This window comes from Aricia agestis, chromosome 8, assembly GCF_905147365.1.
Source record: "Aricia agestis chromosome 8, ilAriAges1.1, whole genome shotgun sequence".
NCBI classification, from domain to species: Eukaryota; Metazoa; Arthropoda; class Insecta; order Lepidoptera; family Lycaenidae; genus Aricia; species Aricia agestis.
Window position 1 is genome coordinate 17546660 of NC_056413.1, and position 21749 is coordinate 17568408.

General features: G+C 39.7%; 2 protein-coding genes across 3 annotated transcripts; both read left to right on the forward strand.

The window, feature by feature from the left end:
• The first annotated feature begins 882 nt into the window (after positions 1–882).
• LOC121729407 (116 kDa U5 small nuclear ribonucleoprotein component) lies at positions 883–14517 on the forward strand. The gene is made up of 16 exons (XM_042117915.1): positions 883–1164; positions 1479–1708; positions 1868–2119; positions 2805–3062; positions 5042–5289; positions 5551–5684; positions 6116–6302; positions 6925–7065; positions 7939–8151; positions 8511–8646; positions 9213–9411; positions 9854–9996; positions 12116–12252; positions 13048–13168; positions 13544–13736; positions 14276–14517. Exons 1-16 carry the CDS (start codon positions 974–976, stop codon positions 14427–14429), a joined length of 2937 nt encoding a protein of 978 aa, XP_041973849.1. The 5' UTR covers positions 883–973; the 3' UTR covers positions 14430–14517.
• A 1347-nt stretch (positions 14518–15864) lies between these two features.
• Positions 15865–20106, forward strand: LOC121729409. 2 transcript variants are annotated; one of them, XM_042117919.1, is made up of 6 exons: positions 15865–16484; positions 16580–16811; positions 16969–17070; positions 17840–17998; positions 18864–19046; positions 19689–20106. In XM_042117919.1, exons 1-6 carry the CDS (start codon positions 16108–16110, stop codon positions 20007–20009), a joined length of 1374 nt encoding a protein of 457 aa, XP_041973853.1. In that variant the 5' UTR covers positions 15865–16107; the 3' UTR covers positions 20010–20106. The 2 variants fall into 2 exon arrangements, with proteins under 2 accessions (XP_041973853.1, XP_041973852.1); XM_042117918.1 differs by having other exon boundaries at positions 15866–16484; positions 17837–17998.
• The last annotated feature ends 1643 nt before the right edge of the window (positions 20107–21749 follow it).

The following is a 21749-nucleotide window of genomic DNA, read 5'->3' on the forward strand; positions in this document are numbered from 1 at the left end:
TGCCTACGTGTTGGTGCCTACGCAAACGCTTCTGATTATTTCAATTGATTATTCTATTATCTGTCCTTATCACGCTGCAGTTGTCGTCCGTATTTTCTATCCTTTTTTTAGTTTAATTTTTTGCTTTGAATAATTTGTCGATAATTTTGGAAAATATCCAAATAAAATTAATTACTAGATGTTTTCATGTACTTACTTGTGGTACGTAATTTTTTCATCCTTTTTTACATTTTAAGTATAATTTTTGCATTTCCTAAAAACGCAGCTTGGCATTTTAAATCAAAAACATGACACAATGATATTCTAACGTGACACCTGGTTGCTCACTCGCTCACATGCAACTAATTCAAAAGAAGGGACTTAGCTTCATTTGCTCGCATCAGATTGTACGCGCTAGTGCGATATCTACCTTTTTTATAATAGAATATCATAGGCAGTAACAGTATCTTGGCTGATCCATCTTCTGAGGCTGCTAAAATATTATATAACATTCTAGATATATCTCTTAAACAGCCCAGAGATGTTTAAGAGATATATCTGGACTACATAATATGTTTAAAATGAGGCTGAATTGTTAATTTTAATTTTTTTATTAATTTATACTGAATACCTATAAGGACGGCATTATCGTTTTACGATAAAGTCCTTATTTAGATAAAAAAAAAAAGGTCGTGTGAAAAACGGAAGACCATGAAAAACTCTAATACAAAAATATAAGAATCAATCAAACAAAATATCTTTGTTTTCTTTCTTAAAATTCTAATAAATTATAAAGCTGTTTTTTATTTTCATCCTTTTTTTTTTTCAAGGTTCAACACTAGCATCTTGTCAAATCAAAATGTCAATGTCAAAATTGTTTTGAGAATTTGAGGTTATCTGTCATCAGAACTGAGGCGGCGTTTGTTTTCATGTTTTGCTAAATTGCTAGTGATATCAGTAATTTCTAAAAAAAACTTGGTTATATCCGCTAAGAATGGACGGAGACTTGTACGATGAGTTTGGTAATTACATCGGCCCTGACCTCGAGTCGGACTCCGAGGACGAGCAGAGTGTTTACGGTCAGGACAACCGGGATGCGGACGAGGACGCTATGGAGGAAGATGAGGATGTAGACGCGGAGCCTGAGGCTGCTCCCATGTCTGTTGTGCTACACGAAGATAAAAGGTTGGTGATAGAGGCTCGGCTTACTAACATTGGCTCTGTTGCATACACTACTCACAGAAATTAACTTGGCACCTACTTCTATAGAGTTCCCTTAGAACGAGGTGCCAATTTAGTTTATGCATCTTGTTGTTACTGTTTGCTAACCTTAACTTTATAAAAATTTGTTCTATAGCATAAACAACTGTAATGTTAAACCAATTCCAATACCTAATGATAACATCTATTCAAAGTATTTATAAAACTTTGTTGTACAGTCATTACAACATGTAAATTAATTTATAAAACTAAGGATAAATAATTTTCATTCCTTTTAGATACTATCCTCAAGCTATAGAAGTCTATGGTCCTGATGTAGAGACTGTTGTTCAAGAAGAAGATACCCAGGCTTTGGACAAGCCTCTGATAGAGCCCGTGAAGAACAAGAAGTTCCAAATGCAGGAACAGGAGTTACCGGAAACAACATACGACATGGAGTACTTGGCTGATATGCTAGATAATACTGAGCTTATGAGAAATGTCACTTTGATGGGACACTTACATAATGGTAAATACTTAACTTGTTGCTTGTAAGAGCTTTTGTCTTTTTTATGCCTTAATTCTTATGTTTTTATGTTTTTGATAGAAGTTTATTTTCTCAATAAAGCTGTCTGCAAAGTTTTGATGAATATAAAAATAATATCAGAAATTTTTAACTACCTTTCAGGCAAAACATCCTTTGTGGATTGTTTAATCAGACAGACACATCCGGGAACAATTAATAATGAAACAACGATTCCTATGAGGTACACGGACACTTTGTTTGTGGAACAGGAGAGGGGAGTCTCCATCAAGTCGATGCCTGTGACCCTACTGCTTAAGGATATAAAAGGAAAATCACACTTGTTGAACATCATGGACACTCCTGGACATGTCAACTTCAGTGACGAAGTAACTGCTGCTTTGAGAATATCAGATGGTAAGGTGACATTGTTAAAAGTAGGTAAAATATTTAAAGTCAAAGTTTTCTTGTATGGAGATCTAAGAACAGTTATAATGTGTTCCGAAATAAATTATCTATATATTAATACGCAAGCGAAAAACTTTGTATCCCTTTTGACGGAAAATGCAGAAACGTAGGTGAATGAAATTTTGTACAGTTATAGTTTAAATATGGTGAAGGAGTGCATCGAGCTAAAATTATTTTGAAATTATGCTTTAATCACACATTTTTTTAACAAATAAAACATTACACACACTACGACACGCACACTCAAGAAGATGACAGATTTTTGAGTGACAAACCTGTACATATGAATTATACTCTTTTATTTATGGTTGAAGTCTGTTGACAACAAGTTGACAAATTGAAAATGGATTATAGTTTTTTTGTTGAATCTTAGATATACTATTAGACAATGCTTACACAGCCAGTCTGAGATCAGCTGAGTCCCGACGAGACGAGAGTTGAAAAAAAATATGATAAAGTCAATATTTTTTTACAAATTAAACGTAGTAATCCTAATGTCGTTGAAACTAAGGTCGAAATTCGACCATTGGGCGATCTGTAGTTAAAATAAAATTTTATTTATGCTGTATAGGGCTCAGAAAGTATAAACAAAATTTATTATCAGACTTAATGCTTGTTGTTATTTATATAACAGGTGCAGTGCTGTTTGTGGATGCAGCAGAAGGTATAATGTTGAACACAGAAAGAATGCTTCGCCATGCAGTTCAGGAGAGAGTGCCACTGACTCTATGTATCAACAAAATTGACAGACTGATACTGGAACTCAAGCTGCCGCCTGCAGACGCTTACTATAAGTTGCGTCACATCATTGATGAGCTGAATTCGATGTTGGAGACAAATCAGCCGCAAGACAATCCTGACGAACCTGCTACAGTGTTCTCACCATTGCTAGGTAAGCTTTTTATGCCTTATCAATTATTATTATTACTATATAAAAATTGCTTGGACATGCTTGCATATATATATATTTTTTTTTATTAAATAAGGGGGCAAACGAGCAAACGGGTCACCTGATGGTAAGCAACTACCGTCGCCCATGGACATTCGCAACATCAGAAGAGCTGCAGGTGCGTTGCCGGCCTTTTAAGAGGGAATACGCTCTTTTCTTGAAGGTTTGCAGGTCGTATCGGTCCGGAAATACTGCTGGTGACAGTTCATTCCAGAGTTTTACAGTGCGCGGCAGAAAGTTACGCGAAAAACGCACTGTGGAAGACTGCCACTCATCAAGGTGATGAGGATGGTATGTTTTTCGCGTGGGGCGATAGCGAAAAGTTGCAGGTGGTATGATTCCGAACAATTCCTCAGAGCACTTCCCGTGATACAACCGATAGAGGATGCAGAGTGAAGCTACATCTCGGCGTAATTCCAGGGGGTCCAAGCTGTTTGATACACTATGGCAGTCAACAATTCGGGCGGCCCTTCGTTGGATACGATCCAGAGGGAGCAGTTGGTATTTTGGCGCCCCTGCCCAGAGATGAGAACAATATTCCATATGAGGCCGAACCTGCGCCTTGTAGAGTTGTAGGCGTTGGTCCGGACTGAAGTACTGTCTCGCTCTGTTAAGAACACCAAGCTTTTTCGAGGCTAATTTGGCCTTACCCTATAGATGATATCGAAACTGGACTTCGCTCGATATGTTGACGCCAAGTATCTCAATGCTAGGGGAGATGGTTAAAGATGTGCCCCCAAAACGAGGATAAACGACCATTGGTGACTTTTTAGTGGTGAACGCGCAGACTTGTGTCTTGGCGGGGTTGAATTGGACTAAGTTACGTCTACCCCATTCAGAGACCTTCTCCAATGAATTCTTCACCTTAGACACAAGTTCGTTTCGACTCTCAGTGATATTTTGCCGAGAAATATTAGGGGAGCCGGTATATACAGCATCACCTGTACTATCATCCGCATAGCAATGAATGCCGTTGGTTTGTAACATGTCATTGATATGCAGTATGAATAAAGTAGGCGATAGCACACAGCCCTGAGGGACACCAGCATCAACAGACTGAGTTTCCGAGCATTCGCCGTCAACTACGACCTTTATGCTTCTGTCTGCTAAGAAACTAGTGACCCACTTACATAATTTCTCGGGCAGCCCGTATGACCCTGATTGTCCAGCACTGAGCAGGCTGATGATGATGAATTATAGCTAAGAACACTCTCGATCATGCCAGCTTTCAAACAAAAAAAACTAGATCAAAATCGGTCCACCCGTTTGGACAATACGATGCCACGGACAGATACACACACAGACAAACAGACAGACAGACACGTCAAACTTATAACACCCCTCTTTTTTGTCGGGGGTTAATAAAATACTTCTCACGAAACCGAAGTCACCACATGTTTCCCTATAAATTTTGAGGAGTTCCCTCGATTACTTATGGATCCTTCATCAGATCACCACTTTTGTAAATATAATACCAAATTGGGATATTACCCTATAAACCAAAAGAAAAATTTTGAAAATCTAACCGAATACAAACGGCGGAGTAATCGTTGAACATAAGAAAACGAACATAACACCTCCCCCATTTTGAAAGTCGGTTAAAATTGTAGCCTATGTGTTATTCTGATGTATAAGCTATGATATTGTAAAGTTTCATTAAAATCCGTTCAGTAGTTTTTGCGTGAAAGAGTAACAAACATCCATACATCCACACATCCATACATCTATACATCCAAACAAACTTTCGCCTTTTTAATATTAGTAGGATAGTAGGATAGTAGGATTAGTAGGATATTACCCAAAACATGAAAAGAAAGTAATTTAATTTTAGAAGTTAAAGAAAATCCCTATGTAGTACATAATATTATGTATATTTTGTAAATATGTATCAAAACACTTCTATATTTGCTTTAATCACACAGGCAACGTATGCTTCGCGTCATCTCTCTACGACGTATGTTTCACACTCGAGTCGTTCGCTGCGATGTACGCGGCGAGCGCGCGGGGCGAGGGGGCGGGGCTGCGAGCCTCTGACATGGCCGCCTGGCTGTGGGGCGACGTGTACTTCAACGCCAAGACCAGAAGGTTCTCCAAGAAGCAGCCCCACGCCTCCGCCCAGAGAAGCTTCGTCGAGTTCATACTGGAGCCACTTTATAAGATCTTTGCACAGGTATAGTAGATTTAAGTTACATTGTTCTTTAGATCTTACAATAAAAAGCCTAAATGTTCCTTTGATCACATTTCTAATTGGCTCAAACAGTAATCTCACCGGCTGGTTCCTGCAAAATAATTTCTTCAGAATTTTTCTGGGGAAATAAGAAAAATAAGTTATTTCAATGTACGAAAACCTGCTTGCTTAAACCTATTAATTAAGTATTTATGTCTTTCTGTGCACATTGTCAACTATCACTATAAGCTAGTTTGTCGGTAGGTGGTGGGCGACGTTGACAACACGCTGCCCGCTGTGCTGTCGGAGCTGGGCATCCGCCTCACCAAGCAGGAGGCCAAGCTCAACGTGCGCCCGCTGCTGCGCCTCGTCTGCAGCCGCTTCTTCGGGGACTTCTGGTGAGCTTCTCAATCTTTTTGGCCACGATGGATAACTATATATAAAAATTACAGGCAAATAGGAACGCCGATGATCGGCGCCGGCTATTCCCTAGTGGCAAACATGGCGTAGTCTGTATCTTTGCGTCTGTGAAGACGCCGCCTTAGGCTGTGCTGGTATTGTAAATCCTAAGATTATAAGTTGGTAAACCAGCTCGGTTATACAGACTTAAAACGATTTGAATAATAAAATATGTACATTTCGCATATTTACTTTTAGTTAATTGTCCAGCCAATTTGACACCTAGATCCTTTGCATAGATGTATTTCAACTTCACGTTTACGTCTATTTTTAAGAAATTCTCTCATCTATTTTTTTCATCAGTATCCCATACTAAATTTTTTGTATTTTTGTAAGTAAAAAATTAACAATTATTATAATCATGACATAGCGGCTTCGTGGACATGGTTCGTCGACACGTGCCGTCGCCGCTGTCGGGGGCGGGGCGTAAGGCGGCGCACGCGCTGCGCGGCGCCGGCGGGGAGCTGCACGAGCGCGCGCGCGCCGCCGACCCCAACGCGCCGCTGCTAGCGCACACCACTAAGATGTATCCGACAGATGATTGCAGCTTCTTCTTGGTATGTTTGTTTTTATAAACGTTGCATTTTTCATATTTAGAATTGTAAGCCTTTTTCATATTTAGAATTGTAAGCCTTTTACATTTTGTCAGTAGATTAAACTATTTTATGATCTTCAATTACTTTATTATAGTATGCTACTTCGATTGTTCGATGGTAGCGCAGCATCTGTGGAAGGCAACGCGCGAAATATCCAGTGACTCATGATTAGGTAGTGCATCGCTACGTAACGAACGCGAAATACCTTTTTTATCACTTTTATTTTATGAATTTGTAATAAAAGTGTATGCTATTGTATCATTTGAAGACATTCCATCCCTGATTAGGCTATACCAGTGGTCAGTTTCGCTCGGGGTTCGTTTTAAGATATAAAATTACCATCGCGGTCCACACATTAAAAAAAATTAAACATATGTTATTACGGAAATTAAAAAGATATTTGTATGTCGAGACTGAAATTAATTTTCAACGAAGTTCATCTTCGAACTTGCTTGGTCCGCACACAATGGGTCGGCGGTCCGCATCCGGACCGCGGTCCGCCATTTGGTGACCCCTGGGCTGTATGTTCAGCGCGAAACCTCTTTATATTTTGTCTCTAGCCTTAACAAACAATATTCGTCAGGTGCTGGCGCGGATAATGTCGGGCACGCTGTACGCGGGGCAGGCGGTGCGCGTGCTCGGCGAGAACTACAGCGCGCACGACGAGGAGGACTCGCGCGTCATGACCGTCGGCCGCCTGTGGCTCTACGAGGCGCGGTACAAGGTAATATACCAGAATTACCAGATAAAGTATAAAGGCGAAACCGTCTTGTAAATTGTAATACGTCAGATTAATGTTTTACATACGTGAATCTGACGTATTACAATTTACAAACGCCAGTTCTATGGAACTGAACGCCTCTAGTTACTAGAACACCGACGCTGCGAAACGTGAAACAGCGGCGAAACGATTTGCTGTCTCACTCGCCACACGGCAATGCGTTATATGGCATCTCGCTCTATCTCTGTTTCGCAGATGTTTTCGGCGGAAGTGTCGCATCGTTCTGTTTTACAGCACCCTCTGTGTCAGTTTAAAAAAAAAAACAAAATTTCACCCTAACTAATTTATTAACCCAAAATTAAATTAGTTACACTTTAAGCTATGACTTCCCACACGTTACTTGCCCGGCTTCCAGAATCTAACTGCACGATAAATTGAAGTAGAATGAATGCTAAACGAAAACTGCAACGCAAACGGAAAAATATGGAAGAATATAGAAATGCTAAGTAAACGAATTGTACTAACTAACTAGGGATGTAACAGTTCGTATCGCACTAATGCGGGAGTTAAGTGAGGTTTGTGATCTGGGACATGTCAAATAATTTTTTGACACAGTAAATTCTTGAGTAATCATTGAAATATTTCAGTATTGTCAATGTTGGTGTTGTAATTCAAGAAATTGTAATAAAATCTAAGTGTTATCCAAAGCAAAGTTCTCGCGGGTATGGTGCGCACGGGCAAAAGAAAATGGCGTATCATAAAATGGTGCATCATATAAAGCACAAAATACTCGCTTATCCATATCCGACCGGTATCCAAAACTTAGCCTAATTGGCCTTATAAATATATAGATTAATGAGACACAAACTAACACAGGTGGAGCTAAACCGCGTACCGGCTGGTTGCTGGGCGTTGATAGAAGGTATCGACCAGCCGATAGTGAAGACGTGTACGCTGGTGGCGGCGGACGAGCAGCAGCCGCTGTACACCTTCAAGCCGCTGCGGTTCAACACGCAGGCGGTCGTCAAGATAGCCGTCGAGCCCGTCAACCCGTCTGAGTTGCCTAAGATGCTGGACGGTTTGAGAAAGGTAGGATACTTTCTGTAAGAAACACAAAGTAAAGTTGTAAAATAAGCAAGATATGAGGGATAAAAGATTTCTATTCGTTTTATAGCAAAACAAAATTCAGTATAACTTAGTGCGCATATGATGTGGCCTGCGAGTTGCGACGTCACGATACATATCTTTCTTTTCACTTAAAACGTCCTTGTTATTAAAATGTCATTTTTTTATGAATTTTTATTCACTACTAATTTATTTGAGGGTTTATCGAATCTACATATATCAAGTTGAATATCTTCAAACTTCGACGTTCTGAACGATAGTGAATTAATACAACCCCCATTATCAAAATGCTGAGTCAACAATATGACGTCACTTCTGTTTAGGTGAACAAGTCCTATCCGGCGCTGTGGACGCGCGTGGAGGAGAGCGGCGAGCACGTGGTGCTGGGCACGGGCGAGCTGTACCTCGACTGCGTCATGCACGACCTGCGCAACATGTACTCCGAGATCGACATCAAGGGTGAGTGTGCCGCCTGCTGACACTTGTGACGTCACTGCCGTTCAGGGGAACAAGTACCCGGTGTACAAAACTGTATAGATAGATATATAAAGATATACCTATTACTCATTATATTGCTCACATTTTTTTTTAATTATGAAATAAGGGGGCAAACGAGCAAACGGGTCACCTGATGGAAAGCAACTTTCGTCGCCCATGGACACTCGCAGCATCAGAAGAGCTGCAGGTGCGTTGCCGGCCTTTTAAGAGGGAATAGGGCAATAGGGAGGGTAGGGATGGGAAGGGAATTGGAGAGGGTAGGGTAGGGGATTGGGCCTCCGGTAAACTCACTCACTCGGCGAAACACAGCACAAGCGCTGTTTCACGCCGGTTTTCTGTGAGAACGTGGTATTTCTCCGGTCGAGCCGGCCCATTCGTGCCGAAGCATGGCTCTCCCACGTATAAACATTTTACCTACCTCCTGTACTTTTACTAACTTGTTAAAATTCCAAAAAAGCGTTTGATACTGTGACTTGTCCCTGTCGTTTCGAATGCGTTCGTATCTTTGACATTAATATAATTTCCAGTGGCGGACCCTGTCGTATCTTTCTGCGAGACGGTCGTCGAAACATCTTCACTAAAATGCTTCGCGGAGACCCCCAACAAGCGGAACAAGCTGACGATGATAGCGGAGCCGCTGGAGCGGGGCCTGGCCGAGGACATCGAGGCCGGCGCCGTCTGCGTCACGTGGGACCGCCGCAGACTTGGCGAGTTCTTCCAGACCAAGTGAGTGACGGATACCGAAGAAGCGGAGCGAAAAATGAGGGGGGGGGATTGATATTATTACTTCTGTAATAGCCGTGTGATGAATTGATGGGATAAATAAATGAATATATAGCCCTATTACGTATAGAAACGAGACCAGCCTTTCCCAAAGTGGGCGATAAGTGATAACGCCCCTTGTAGGTGCTGAATTTTTCAATGAGCCATTTAATTATAGAACATGCAGCCAAAGTAAATATGTAATGTTCAGTTTTGAATATCTAATTTTAGAAGGGCTGCAGTTCATTCAGTTTTATTTTATTTTTATGTGTAGTAATAGGGATCCTTTATCCTAATAATAATAATTATAACACACATTTTTTCAAGACAAATTACGCCTTTTTACGTGTTTACTTTATCAACGTTATTTGCTGTATCTTGTTAAAAACTCTTTGACTCCTCATAGATACGACTGGGATCTTCTGGCGGCGCGTTCTATCTGGGCGTTCGGTCCGGACGCGACGGGACCCAACATCTTAGTGGACGACACGCTGCCTTCAGAGGTGGACAAGAACCTGCTAGCTTCCGTCAAGGATAGTATAGTACAAGGTATGTGCTGACTGTAGCCAGTACGTTAATGTCTAGTCGTTAGGCTTCAGCCTAACCTGCCCTAGTAGACAAATGGCAAGCGATTATCGTAAACGCTAATAAAATGTATGCGATTTGACATAAGTCATCGCTTCGCTAGCGAAAACTAATGTCAAATCCCATACATTTTGTGGCGTCGCGTTGGCGTTTACGATAATCGCTAGCCGCGTGTCTAGGCCCTCAGTCCCACTTTCAGGAGCAGGAACTCCGTTGGGGTTTTAGTGGGTAGTCCCGGGTGCGTCTTCCGTTCGCCCCGGGGAGTCCCACATACCTCGGTGGTCCTCCCCAGGCCCCGGGGATGCGTAAATGCATTCCCCCAACGAAAAAAACAGGCATACCTCGACCTAGGTTGGTAAATCTTTGGGACTTGTCACTATACTACCAATGATGACTATGTTGTATCATAATGTGCGGAGTTTAAGGTGATTAATTTATAATACTGGGGCATTGACGATCTTGAAAAGCAACAATTGAGCGTCGCTGTTTCAATTAAATTAGTCAACTACTTACGACAATGTCCTTAACTGCCGCACTCAGGGACGAATATTAATCACTTAACTATCATAATTAAATTAAGGAATTTAAAAAAACCCCCGCCAAAACAACTTTAAAAAGTAATGAAATAATATTTACTGCCTTTAAGTTCAAATAATTCCTAACTTGTGTAAAGTAATATTTTAGTCCATAATTGTTGTCACGGTGTGTCGGGGGACCGCCAAGTAAACTACAACCTACAACCGCCAAGTCGCTGATTATCTCGATTCAGATTGCTGTGAATTGATCCTTAAACTTGTTATGTGAAATCAAACATCTACATTAGCGGTCCCCCGACACACCTTGACAACAATTATGGACTAAAATATTACCTTACACAAGTTAGGAATTATTTGAACTTAAAGGCAGTAAATATTATTTCATCACTTTTTAAAGTTGTTTTGGCGGGGGTTTTTTTAAATTCCTTAATTTAATTTTATTTCATACTTTTAAACTTGTGTTGGTTATTAGTGCAGAATAATTCCTATCAACAGAATCATATTCTCATGATTACCATCTATCAATGTCCTTTTCGATGAGGCCGTTAATATGAGCCCAAACATGAAACCTCCACTTTGGGTTCATACGAAGCTCGGTTCCTATAGAATTCAGGTGATGCTGCAGCAGCAGCATGTAAATATTTACTGTTTATACTTTATCTACTTCTTACTGGTTGTCGCAATTAAAATGAGCCCAAACACGAAACCTCTGCTCTAAGTTGGCGAGGAATTGGATATCCCATTGATTACCAGGTGATGCTGCAGCACCAGGTCAACTTTCCATTATTATGTGTATACGTATATTGTATATTCACAAATGTCACGAACTAGAATGATATATAAAACCCATCAAACGACTACAAGTTGCAAACGGCCTTTCATGAACCAGATAAACCCTGATTGTCCAGCACTGAGCAGGCTGATGATGATGAATTATAGCTAAGAACACTCTCGATCATGTCAGCTTTCAAACAAAAAAAACTAGATCAAAATCGGTCCACCCGTTTGGATGCTACGATGCCACGGACAGATACACACACAGACAAACAGACAGACAGACAAACAGACAGACACGTCAAACTTATAACACCCCTCTTTTTTGTCGGGGGTTAAAAATATGAAGATTTTGACATAAGCCCCATACTTTATCTGTCAAACTCTTAATGAAATTAAGTTAAATCTTTCGATTTAACTTGATTTAATTTGTTAAATCTTTTAAAATTGAAGTTAAGGCGTTTGTGCACTACACGGAATTTTACCGTCCGGCGTTCATAACTTTCACGTTGGCCATATCAAAACGTAAGAAATCGGGACGCCGCGCCGCGCCGGATGGTAAAATTCCGTGTAGTGCACAAACGCCCTAAGACTGTTAGCTCGACCAAGACCCACAGAAAGTTGTCCATTACTATGTAAAATAGTACTAAGTATTATTCTAATTTCTCATTTTGTCCGATGTTACACTAGATAGGACACATCTACAACATTGTTAATTATAACATTGTTAATTATTTGTATTGTGTTTAACTAGTAGAACATAATATGTGCAGGTTTCCAATGGGGTACGCGCGAGGGTCCGCTCTGCGAGGAGCCCATCAGGAACGTGAAATTCAAGATCCTGGACGCCGTCATAGCGCAGGAGCCTCTGCACCGCGGCGGCGGACAGATCATACCCACCGCGAGAAGAGTGAGTTGTACTGTAGAGAGAGAGAGAGAGAAAGATATAGATTTCTCACATATCAAACCTGGTATTTTTCTCATCTTTAAGGATAGTCCCGTAAACGTCCAATATGCCAAAATGACCCCGGTTCTATAGTCTGTCAAGAAATGAAAAAGTGGCAACATCGAAGTGTCATCCCTTTCAAATCAATCTAAGAAAAAAGGGATGACACTACGATGTTGCCACTTTTTAATTTCTTCACTTTCATGACAGACTATATATCATAAAATAGTGCAGTAATTATTGTTTTCGTGCGTAAATCAAAACACAATTTTTATATCCTCTTCATCAGGATTATAGCTCTCAAATCTCAATGTATTCTGCCTATAAAGGTGACGCCGCGTTAAAGTAAAAAAAAACCGTGTTGGATATGTGTTCGATTGAACAAGCAATGAAACAGCAAAAAATGAAAAGAGCGTAAGCGACAAAATGGTTTTTGTCGCGTTATTTAAAAACCATAAATATATTTCATATAAGCTATGGGCAAATTAAAGTATATATTTGAATCAATCTATGTACAAATTTTGGAAGCTTAAATCACACAATAGGAATCCCTTTTTTACACAGGTATTTTTGATTGATTATTCTATGTTATAAAAGTAGACCAATCGTGTTATGCTATGGGTAATTCAAAGACAATAAGACATGATGAATACTGACAATGAACTTTAATTTCTTAGCCTTAGTCATTGCTGAGAAAAATCGATATCGCTACAGCCAAATTATCAAGGCGTCGCCCTAATGCTATTTCACAATTTCCAGGTGGCATATTCAGCGTTTCTGATGGCGACTCCGCGGCTGATGGAGCCCTACCTGTTCGTGGAGGTGCAGGCGCCCGCCGACTGCGTGTCCGCGGTGTACACAGTGCTCGCGAAACGGAGAGGTAAGAAGTCTCGTCAAATGTTGGTACTGTAAACTAGTTTTTTGTCGGAAGATATTCTGGTAAATTAAGGATAAAAACGATGAGGAGTAAATCTGGATGCTAAATATTGTGTTTATGCATCAGATATGAAATTAAAAAATATAAATACTATTATGTTATACGAAAAAAGCGAATAAGCATCACGCTTCTTTTTAGTATGAGACATATAATATTATATTATTATACTCTGTCGTTTTCTGGGTGATATCGCGCAAAACTAAAACATTAAAAGAGCTCTTCTATATCCATATACATCCAAGGGTTTTCTCGATTTATCGTACATGTTTTAATGAAGCCCTTACTATGTGATGTGTCATGTGACAATGTGTTTTGCAGGTCACGTGACTCAAGACGCCCCAGTGGCGGGCTCGCCGCTGTACATAATCAAGGCGTTCGTGCCCGCCATCGACTCGTTCGGCTTCGAGACGGACCTGCGCACGCACACGCAGGGCCAAGCCTTCTGCCTGCAGGTGTTCCACCACTGGCAGATCGTGCCCGGCGACCCCCTTGACAAGACTATACATATACGGTGAGTTCAAAGTTGGACTGCGGGACGCGAAGAAATTCGCTATTTATATAAACTATTTATACTAGACTAGATGACGCCCGCAACTCGGTTGCGCCGAAACTCGGTTATCGCGCGGTGCATTGTTATGTATTGTTGTACATCAACAGTGCATTTTTCTAGGACGAAAAGTATCCTATGTCCTTTCCCGGGACTCAAAGTAACTCCATGACAGCAAAATCGGTTCAGCGGTTTGGTCGTGAAGAGGTAGCAGACAGACAGACAGACACACTTTCGCACTTATAATATTAGTATGGAAGTATGGATGGATATTTTATTTTTAAAAAATAATATGTACACTTTTGTCTATTTCACTCGCACATTAAGATACTGCTAGAATTTACGACATGAGATTATATTTGTACGTGACTGAAAAAGCCTAGGATCAACGGGTAAACTGTACAAGTTTCTAAAAAAGTTTCTAAATACTTTTAGTATTTCAATAGAATACAAATGAAACCTATTTTATTTACTTTATCATGTTAAAATCCTTTCTTTAATAGGCCATTGGAACCGCAGCCCGCCACACACTTAGCTCGTGAGTTCATGATCAAGACTAGAAGACGGAAGGGGCTCAGTGAAGACGTCTCCATCAATAAGTTCTTCGACGATCCTATGTTGTTGGAGCTTGCGAGACAAGATGTGCAGTTCAACTGATGTGTTATTGTGGTATGCGTGTGTATGAATGTGTAAAATCGTTTTAACGTATTTTGTAATGTAAATAAAAACTAAAGTGAGTTGTGTTTTTTCTTTGTGCTTTTTAGTTCTATGACCATAATATTAACAAGAGCATATAATATAAGCACGTCATGTCTTAGGAGTTAGGAGGGTTCCGTATCTAAGTGCCTTCACATTAAGTCGCGCTGCTGACACTACTGGCGACCTAATGTGAATACAGTCTAACAATGTGCGTAGTCCGTAGAGATACCCACGGTCAAATTCAGTATAGACTCCTCCAAATATCGAGACTTCGAAAGCCTTTTATTACAGAAGATTATTTATAGTATGATCGTTGAAGAGTCCAAGCCACAAAAGAAATCCGCAGTGTATATAATACGATGAATCTTGATTCTTGGTAAATCTGCTGGCAAATAAAATTAGTTCGCTGTTCGGCGCAGACTCTAATAGCGTTTTCGGCATCTAAATTCAAAGCCGCTATCCCCAACCCGCGCATGCGGCTCGTCGCGGCCTGGACTTTATCTGTGGCCCGCGTGATTTTAAACCATTTTGAAATTCACGCCCATTGCATTGGTGAAATAATGTAAAGTCATTGTAAAGTCGTCGTGAAAGACGTGATTTTTTTTCCTTTTTCATCTTTCAAGTCGTTAATTTTGAAGAACGTTATTTTTTAACCCTAAAATTTTTTTGTTGCGGCCCGTGACACCAAGACCAAGACATGTTTGTGGCCCGTATGAAAAAAAGGTTGTGACCCGGGTCTAGAGACTAGAAAGCTCCTTGATAGAAAGTAGAAACCGCGGTAGTGATATATTATATTCTCTTTGTCAGAACTGCCCCAGGGCAGGGCAGGCAGGGCGGACCGAACGGATACGAAAATAGCCTAATTTTAAACTAAGAAAATGAATTTGTTCGGCTATTTCCTTATCCATTCGGATTTATTTATTTTCGGCTTGCTTTGTCTGCCTTGCCCCGGATTGTGACTTTCAATCAAATTAAATTGAAAAAAAGTCTCCACAGCCTCCTCCTTTTTGGAAGTCGGTTAAAAATACTGTTGGGAGTTTTGCCAGGAATGTGAAATGGTGATGTTGTGTTTTTATATTATTTTCCTAAAATTTCCAAAACTCCATCGTTGACTTTATACTTAGACTTTGACTAGACTTTAGACCTGACTGACTTGACGATAATATAGAAAAAATTGTATTAAAGAATATTGTTTTCCCGCCATATGTTATGGCGGGAATACTCGACACTGGCCATGGTTATAGCCGAAGTGCCATTAGAAGACAAAAAAAAACTGTTGTCATATTTTGTCAATTAAATAAACGTCAAACCAACATCAAATTTGGTAAATTCATACGTAGTATCTCTTCTTGGTCTGTGGTAAATTCAAAACAATAAATTATTCTCTTTGATTTCAAAACAATGGGGATTTGAATGTTTTTGCCAAGTTTTTTCAATATATTTCAACAGAATTAATTAAAAATTTTGCGCATATAAGCAATATATGAAAACATATGATATAGCTGTTAATAACTTTTAAAGGAGTGTGTGTTGTTTCTATTGCATGAATGCACTGCAAATGTTCACATAAATCACACTATATTATCACTTATACCAGCGTAAAAAAGGTACAATTTTAATTTATATTGTGAAGATAATGGAGGAAGCTACGCAGAACACTGTGACAGAGGAACCAAATAACCCGGGGCCCTCAACCGAGTCGGCTGGTATTAAAATTGAAGTGCCAGTTATAGATAGTAGCTCAACAGGCCCAGAACAGCGCAAAGCAAACCAGAACACAAAAATCGAGCTTTTCGCACCCGTCACTGGCCCCAAGTTGTACAATGTTAAAGGCAACAATGTAACACCTCCCATTATTGCTCGTAATCTCCCGCAGGCCTTCAAGTTTTTGCCAATTCACGGAAGACCTAAGTCTAATGACCACCTTAAAGAATTTAGTCTTAATAAAATACGAGAGTTCGTTGGGGGTGCATTAAATGATGACGAGTTTGTTAAACTGGCTAGATCATGCAGGTAATTTCTTGTTTAATAAAAATTAAAAATTACTTATGTAATAGAATTAACACTTAGTTTTTTAACCATAATAAATGGAATTAACTTTTTTATAGTCCCAGTCACTTAAAAACTGGAGATGAAATTGTAATGGATTGTAATTATCCATCGCACATCCCATTATCTGCCACACGGGAGGATATAGCGAATCTAGATGGTCCGGGCGACAATTTGTTCACCGTGAAGAAGTTGAAGATGAGAATAAATAGAGACACAAGGAACCTGTTCACTAGGACACTGAAGTATAGGGGAGTCAGATTCCTCCCTACTCCAACTGAAGTCACTGCTGTAAGTGATTATTTCTTATTGATATTTCAAATACCTTCACCTGCAGGAATACAAAGATAAATAAAATAAATTAGATTAAAATGAACTCCTACTATTTTGATTATTTTGCTTGCATAATTATATTCTTATAATACCTTAGATCATTTCATAATTTCAGGATTGTGATGATAAGAATGGTAAGCCATTGGAACCAGGAGTTGATATTCTCTACAGGATAAGAGTGTATCGTCCATTTGAATCTACAATTAAGGACAAGCCAGTAAGTACCTACTAAATCTCTTTTAAATACATAAAATATTGTAGTAACTATTTACACCACACTGGTTTTATTCCACAGCCTTACCTTACTTTGTGTTGTAATATTATAGTGTGTTTCTTAAAAATTACTTAGTTCCTAGCTAAGAAAATGAATTGTTTGTAAAACTAGTAGATTAGGCATACAGAACTTTAGGGCCGAAAGGTGGCGACGTATCATATTTTTCAGCCTACAAATGAAAAACATACCGCATCGTGCCGGCGCCCTTGTGAGTTGAGGCAACAGCAATTTCAGCTTTTTATATTATTATGTACTTTTGGATTGTATGGTGTACAGACCAGTCACCATGCCAATGGAAGAAATTTTCCAATTGTCCTTTTTAGGGTTCCTTACCCAAAGGGTAAATATGGGACCCTATTACCATCTATTACTAAGACTTCAATGTCTGTTCATCCAGGCTGTAACTCGAGAACCGTAATAGCTTAAGAGTTGAAATTTTCACAGATTATGTATTTCTATTGCCGCTATAACAACAAATACTAAAAACAAAATAAAATAAATATTTAACGGTGGTTCCCATACAACAAACATGATTTTTTTTGCAATTTTTTTGCTCAATATCCAAGACTGCAACAGGTAGACACCTGAAATGATTACATTCGTGCGCGAGTCCAACTCGCACTTGGCCGATTTTTTTATTTACTTCTCATAAACTAAGAATCTGTAAGCTTCAAGTATCAAGAAATGTTACATCAAAATCTTTTTATAGCAGCAACAAACAACAAGGCATTCTATATTCAACAATGACATAGTTCTCCTGGGACGACAAACTCTCACAGAGCTAAGGGACAGGATTGTGTGCGCTAATGATGCCAGCATGCGCACAGATTTATCCAACAATCCAGAAGCTGTTCAAACTTCCACAGCTAAGGTAAATTACAAATAATAATAATAATAATAATAATATCTATCAACGCTTCACACCACGTCAGTCTGGCCCCGTGGTAAGTACCTGAAGGACTTGTGTTACAGGTACCAGACAACGGATATTATATTTAATACTTTTTATACTATACATATATTTAAGATTTTTTATTATATGATACACATATTTAATACACATCCATGACCCAGGAACTTTGAAAAACTTTTTGTTCCGTCGGCGGGATTCGAACCCGCGACCCCCGGCTTGAGCTACCAACGCGCCACCAAATCCCTTCTTAACTTTAATTTGAAAGAAGAATCCCTTCTTAACTGTAAGTTAAGACAGTTAAGTTTACATTAAAAAAACAACTTCTCATTATCTCTTTCCCCTGTTTTCACCAATCGCCTCCTCTAATAAGTGTTCCTTAGCGGCCATTAAGGATACATAATACGTCATATCCTTTAGAAAGGTGCAAGGACTTTTGTAAAACAAGTTTTTTCAAAAACGTGTTTGTCTCATGAGATATATGACCCTAGAAGATATACCCGCTAGGGAATACTTAGAATTAGGAGGTTATTGGTGAAAACAGGGGAAAGAGATATTGAGAAGTAATTTTTTAATATTATAAACTTAACTGTCTTAACTTTAATGCAAACTTAAATCATCTTGGAATCAAGAAATTTAAATTTAAGAGATTAAAACTTGTAATATACTTGTTTGATATGTGGCTTTGGTCATTAACCCATCAATCCCCAAGTGGCACCCGCCTGTCGCATAACAATTGAAAATCTATTTTGTTTGCGATTCCCACGATCGAGGTATTAATATTGCTTTTCCACATATTGGTTTATCACACATTGATTTTCCACAGGAGATGTTTCCATCTGGCTTCCTGTTTATAAACAACGTGTTCTACGTGGACGAACGCACGGGCTGCCACGATACGTCGTCGCCGGTGCGCGCGTGGGCGGTGCAGCGCAAGCTCGGCACCTTCCCCAAACGGAGCCTCAGCGTTAGGCTGGACCAGCTGCGCGTGCGACTGGGACACCCTGATGTGAGTTAGCTCCTTAGAGCCAGTCCACACGGCGCGCTGCGTCGTCGCAACGCACACATGACGGACAGCAGCCCCCGAGACGAAGCGGGAGGGGGTGTTGACGTTAAGACTGCTTCGTAATAACGTTGCGATGGCGCAGCGCCCGTGTGGCCGGGTATGCGTCAAACGGTAGCGCTACGTCGACGCAACGCTGACGCATGTGGACTGGCTCAAAGGAGAATTATTACTTACTATCGCGGTCCTATACCGTACCTATGGAAACGCGATAGCAATAATATATTTATATTTCATATTAAGTATATAATATTGGTGCACGAATTATACAATGATTGATGATTCATGTATGCGTTTCTACGTCGTCTTTTTTTAACATGAATGTACTAAAAACAGTTTCTTAGCAAAGAAAAAATGTTAATGGTAAACTGTGCTTATACTTAGCACTTTGTATCTTCATAATCTTTAGTCGAGTGCAGATGCGGACATGGACGTGCAAATCAATGGGACTAGTTTAGAGTGACATGGTACTCAAACATTCGGCGTCCGCAACGTGCGTCGCAGGGGCAGACCTTATGTCTCTTCTGTCTTTGATGATTATATTAGATTTGAACTTGAAATATTAACTTTTTTTGTATATATTTTCAGGTGTACATACACCAGGGCTCGTGCGAGCACATGTTCGTGTTCTCGGAGATCCGTCTGCTCGGTGCAGCGGATCCGTTGTTGGAGTCGCATTACCCTCTACACACCGCGGTCGCGCAGAATCAAACGCTGTACTGCACGACGTGCGCGGAGTTCGGGGCGCGATGGGTCGTCGCCGGCTGCACCCGAATACCGTTCGACCCAGCATTCTTCTGTGATACCTGCCTCCGAATGTACCTCTACCGTGATGGTCTAAAAGTGTGCGACTTCAAAGCTTACCAGTTTAGAGGAAACGAAATAAACATACTCAAGCCGCAGATATGACAAACGGTTTCCAATGAATATATGGATAAGGTTGAAGAAGCCAGTACATTTTAGAATTGATTGTATGTTGTTGTATTATATAAGTCATGTGTGTGATGTGAAACTTATACAGCCTATTCACTTTGTAAAAAAGCTGTCATCAACTGGCAATAATCAATATAATATTACGATTTTTTATATGAATAAAAGCTAATTTATTTCGAAAACAGTATTAAAACGAATATTGTTCAAGAACAACAACGAATATTTCAAGGGTTCATTATTTGCAAACCATTTTATAACAAAGCATTCCTTTTCAAATTTCATCAGGTATAGTCTGGCATAATAGTTTTTTTTTTTTTTTTTTTTTTATACATAAAATACCTGTATAGGTATTTCATAATTATTACAATCTAGCCTAACTAAGACTAATAAGTAATTTTACATTGACTTAATCTGCTAAGTAGAGTTAACTAAGATTGTGTCCATCAACACTTTCTTAAAGTCTCTATAAAGGAGAATACACACTATTGTTTGTGTTCATCACAGTCACTTTAGGTCTTTTACACTGATTTTAACACTAATACACTAACTCAAGAGGTTTTGTCCTTTTCAGTCTTCTAACTAAGTCCGTGTTGTCGAGGAGCTGGATGGCCTCGACATTCACGTGATGGTGAAGTCTCTTTTCGTGAGCTTCGGCGTATCTTTTTATAACTGTAGAGACCATGTCCACGTTAAGGTCCCGGTGTAGGTCTTCGTTTCTAATGTACCAGGGTGCATTTACAATGCATCTAAGTACTTTGTTTTGAAATCTTTGTATCATCATGGTATTAGTCTTTTTGGTACATCCCCATAGCTGAATACCATAAGTCCATACGGGCATAAGGACTTGTTTATACAAGAGTATTTTGTTACTAATGGATAGGGATGACTCTTTCCCAATCAGCCAATGCATTTTCCTGTAGCGAAGCTCCAAGTCATCGCGCTTCTTTTTAACATGAGCTTTCCAGCGAAGCTTGGAGTCCAGTGTCATGCCGAGATATTTGGCGGTGCTTTCGTGCGGTATAGCAGTATTGTTAATGTATACCGGGTTATAGTTTGGTCTTTTATTCGTAAAATCAACATGTACTGATTTTGTTTCATTTAGCTTTATTCGCCACTTTTTTGTCCAGTCATATATGGTGTTAATAGCTTTCTGAACTTTTTTCACTGCTTCTGCTTGAGTGTCACCTGTAGCCATTATTGCTGTGTCATCTGCAAAGGTCGCAATGGTGCTGTTTTCTATTTTTGGAATATCTGAAGTGTAAAGTAGGTACAGGACCGGGCCTAAGACACTTCCTTGAGGTACTCCAGCTTTTATATGTTTCAGCTCTGAGTATGCTTCATCTTGTCTCACCATAAACATTCTTTGAAATAGGTAAGACTCTAAGATATCTGCAAACTGTTTTGGGAGCAGTTTCCGTATTTTTTTAATTAGTCCCTCATGCCAAACCTTATCAAAAGCCTGCGCGACGTCCAAAAACACTGTCATGCAGACTTTGTTTTCCTCTAGTGCTTTTTCTATTATTGCAGTTATTCTGTGAACTTGGTCAGTCGTAGAGTGTTTTTCTCTAAAGCCAAATTGATAGTCTGGAATTAATTTTCTTTCTTCTAGTACAGGTTTTAAGCGTTTAAGAAGAAGCTTCTCGAATAGTTTTGACATAATAGGTAATAGAGAGATTGGCCTATAGGATTTTGTTTCGTGTGGTGGTTTCCCAGGTT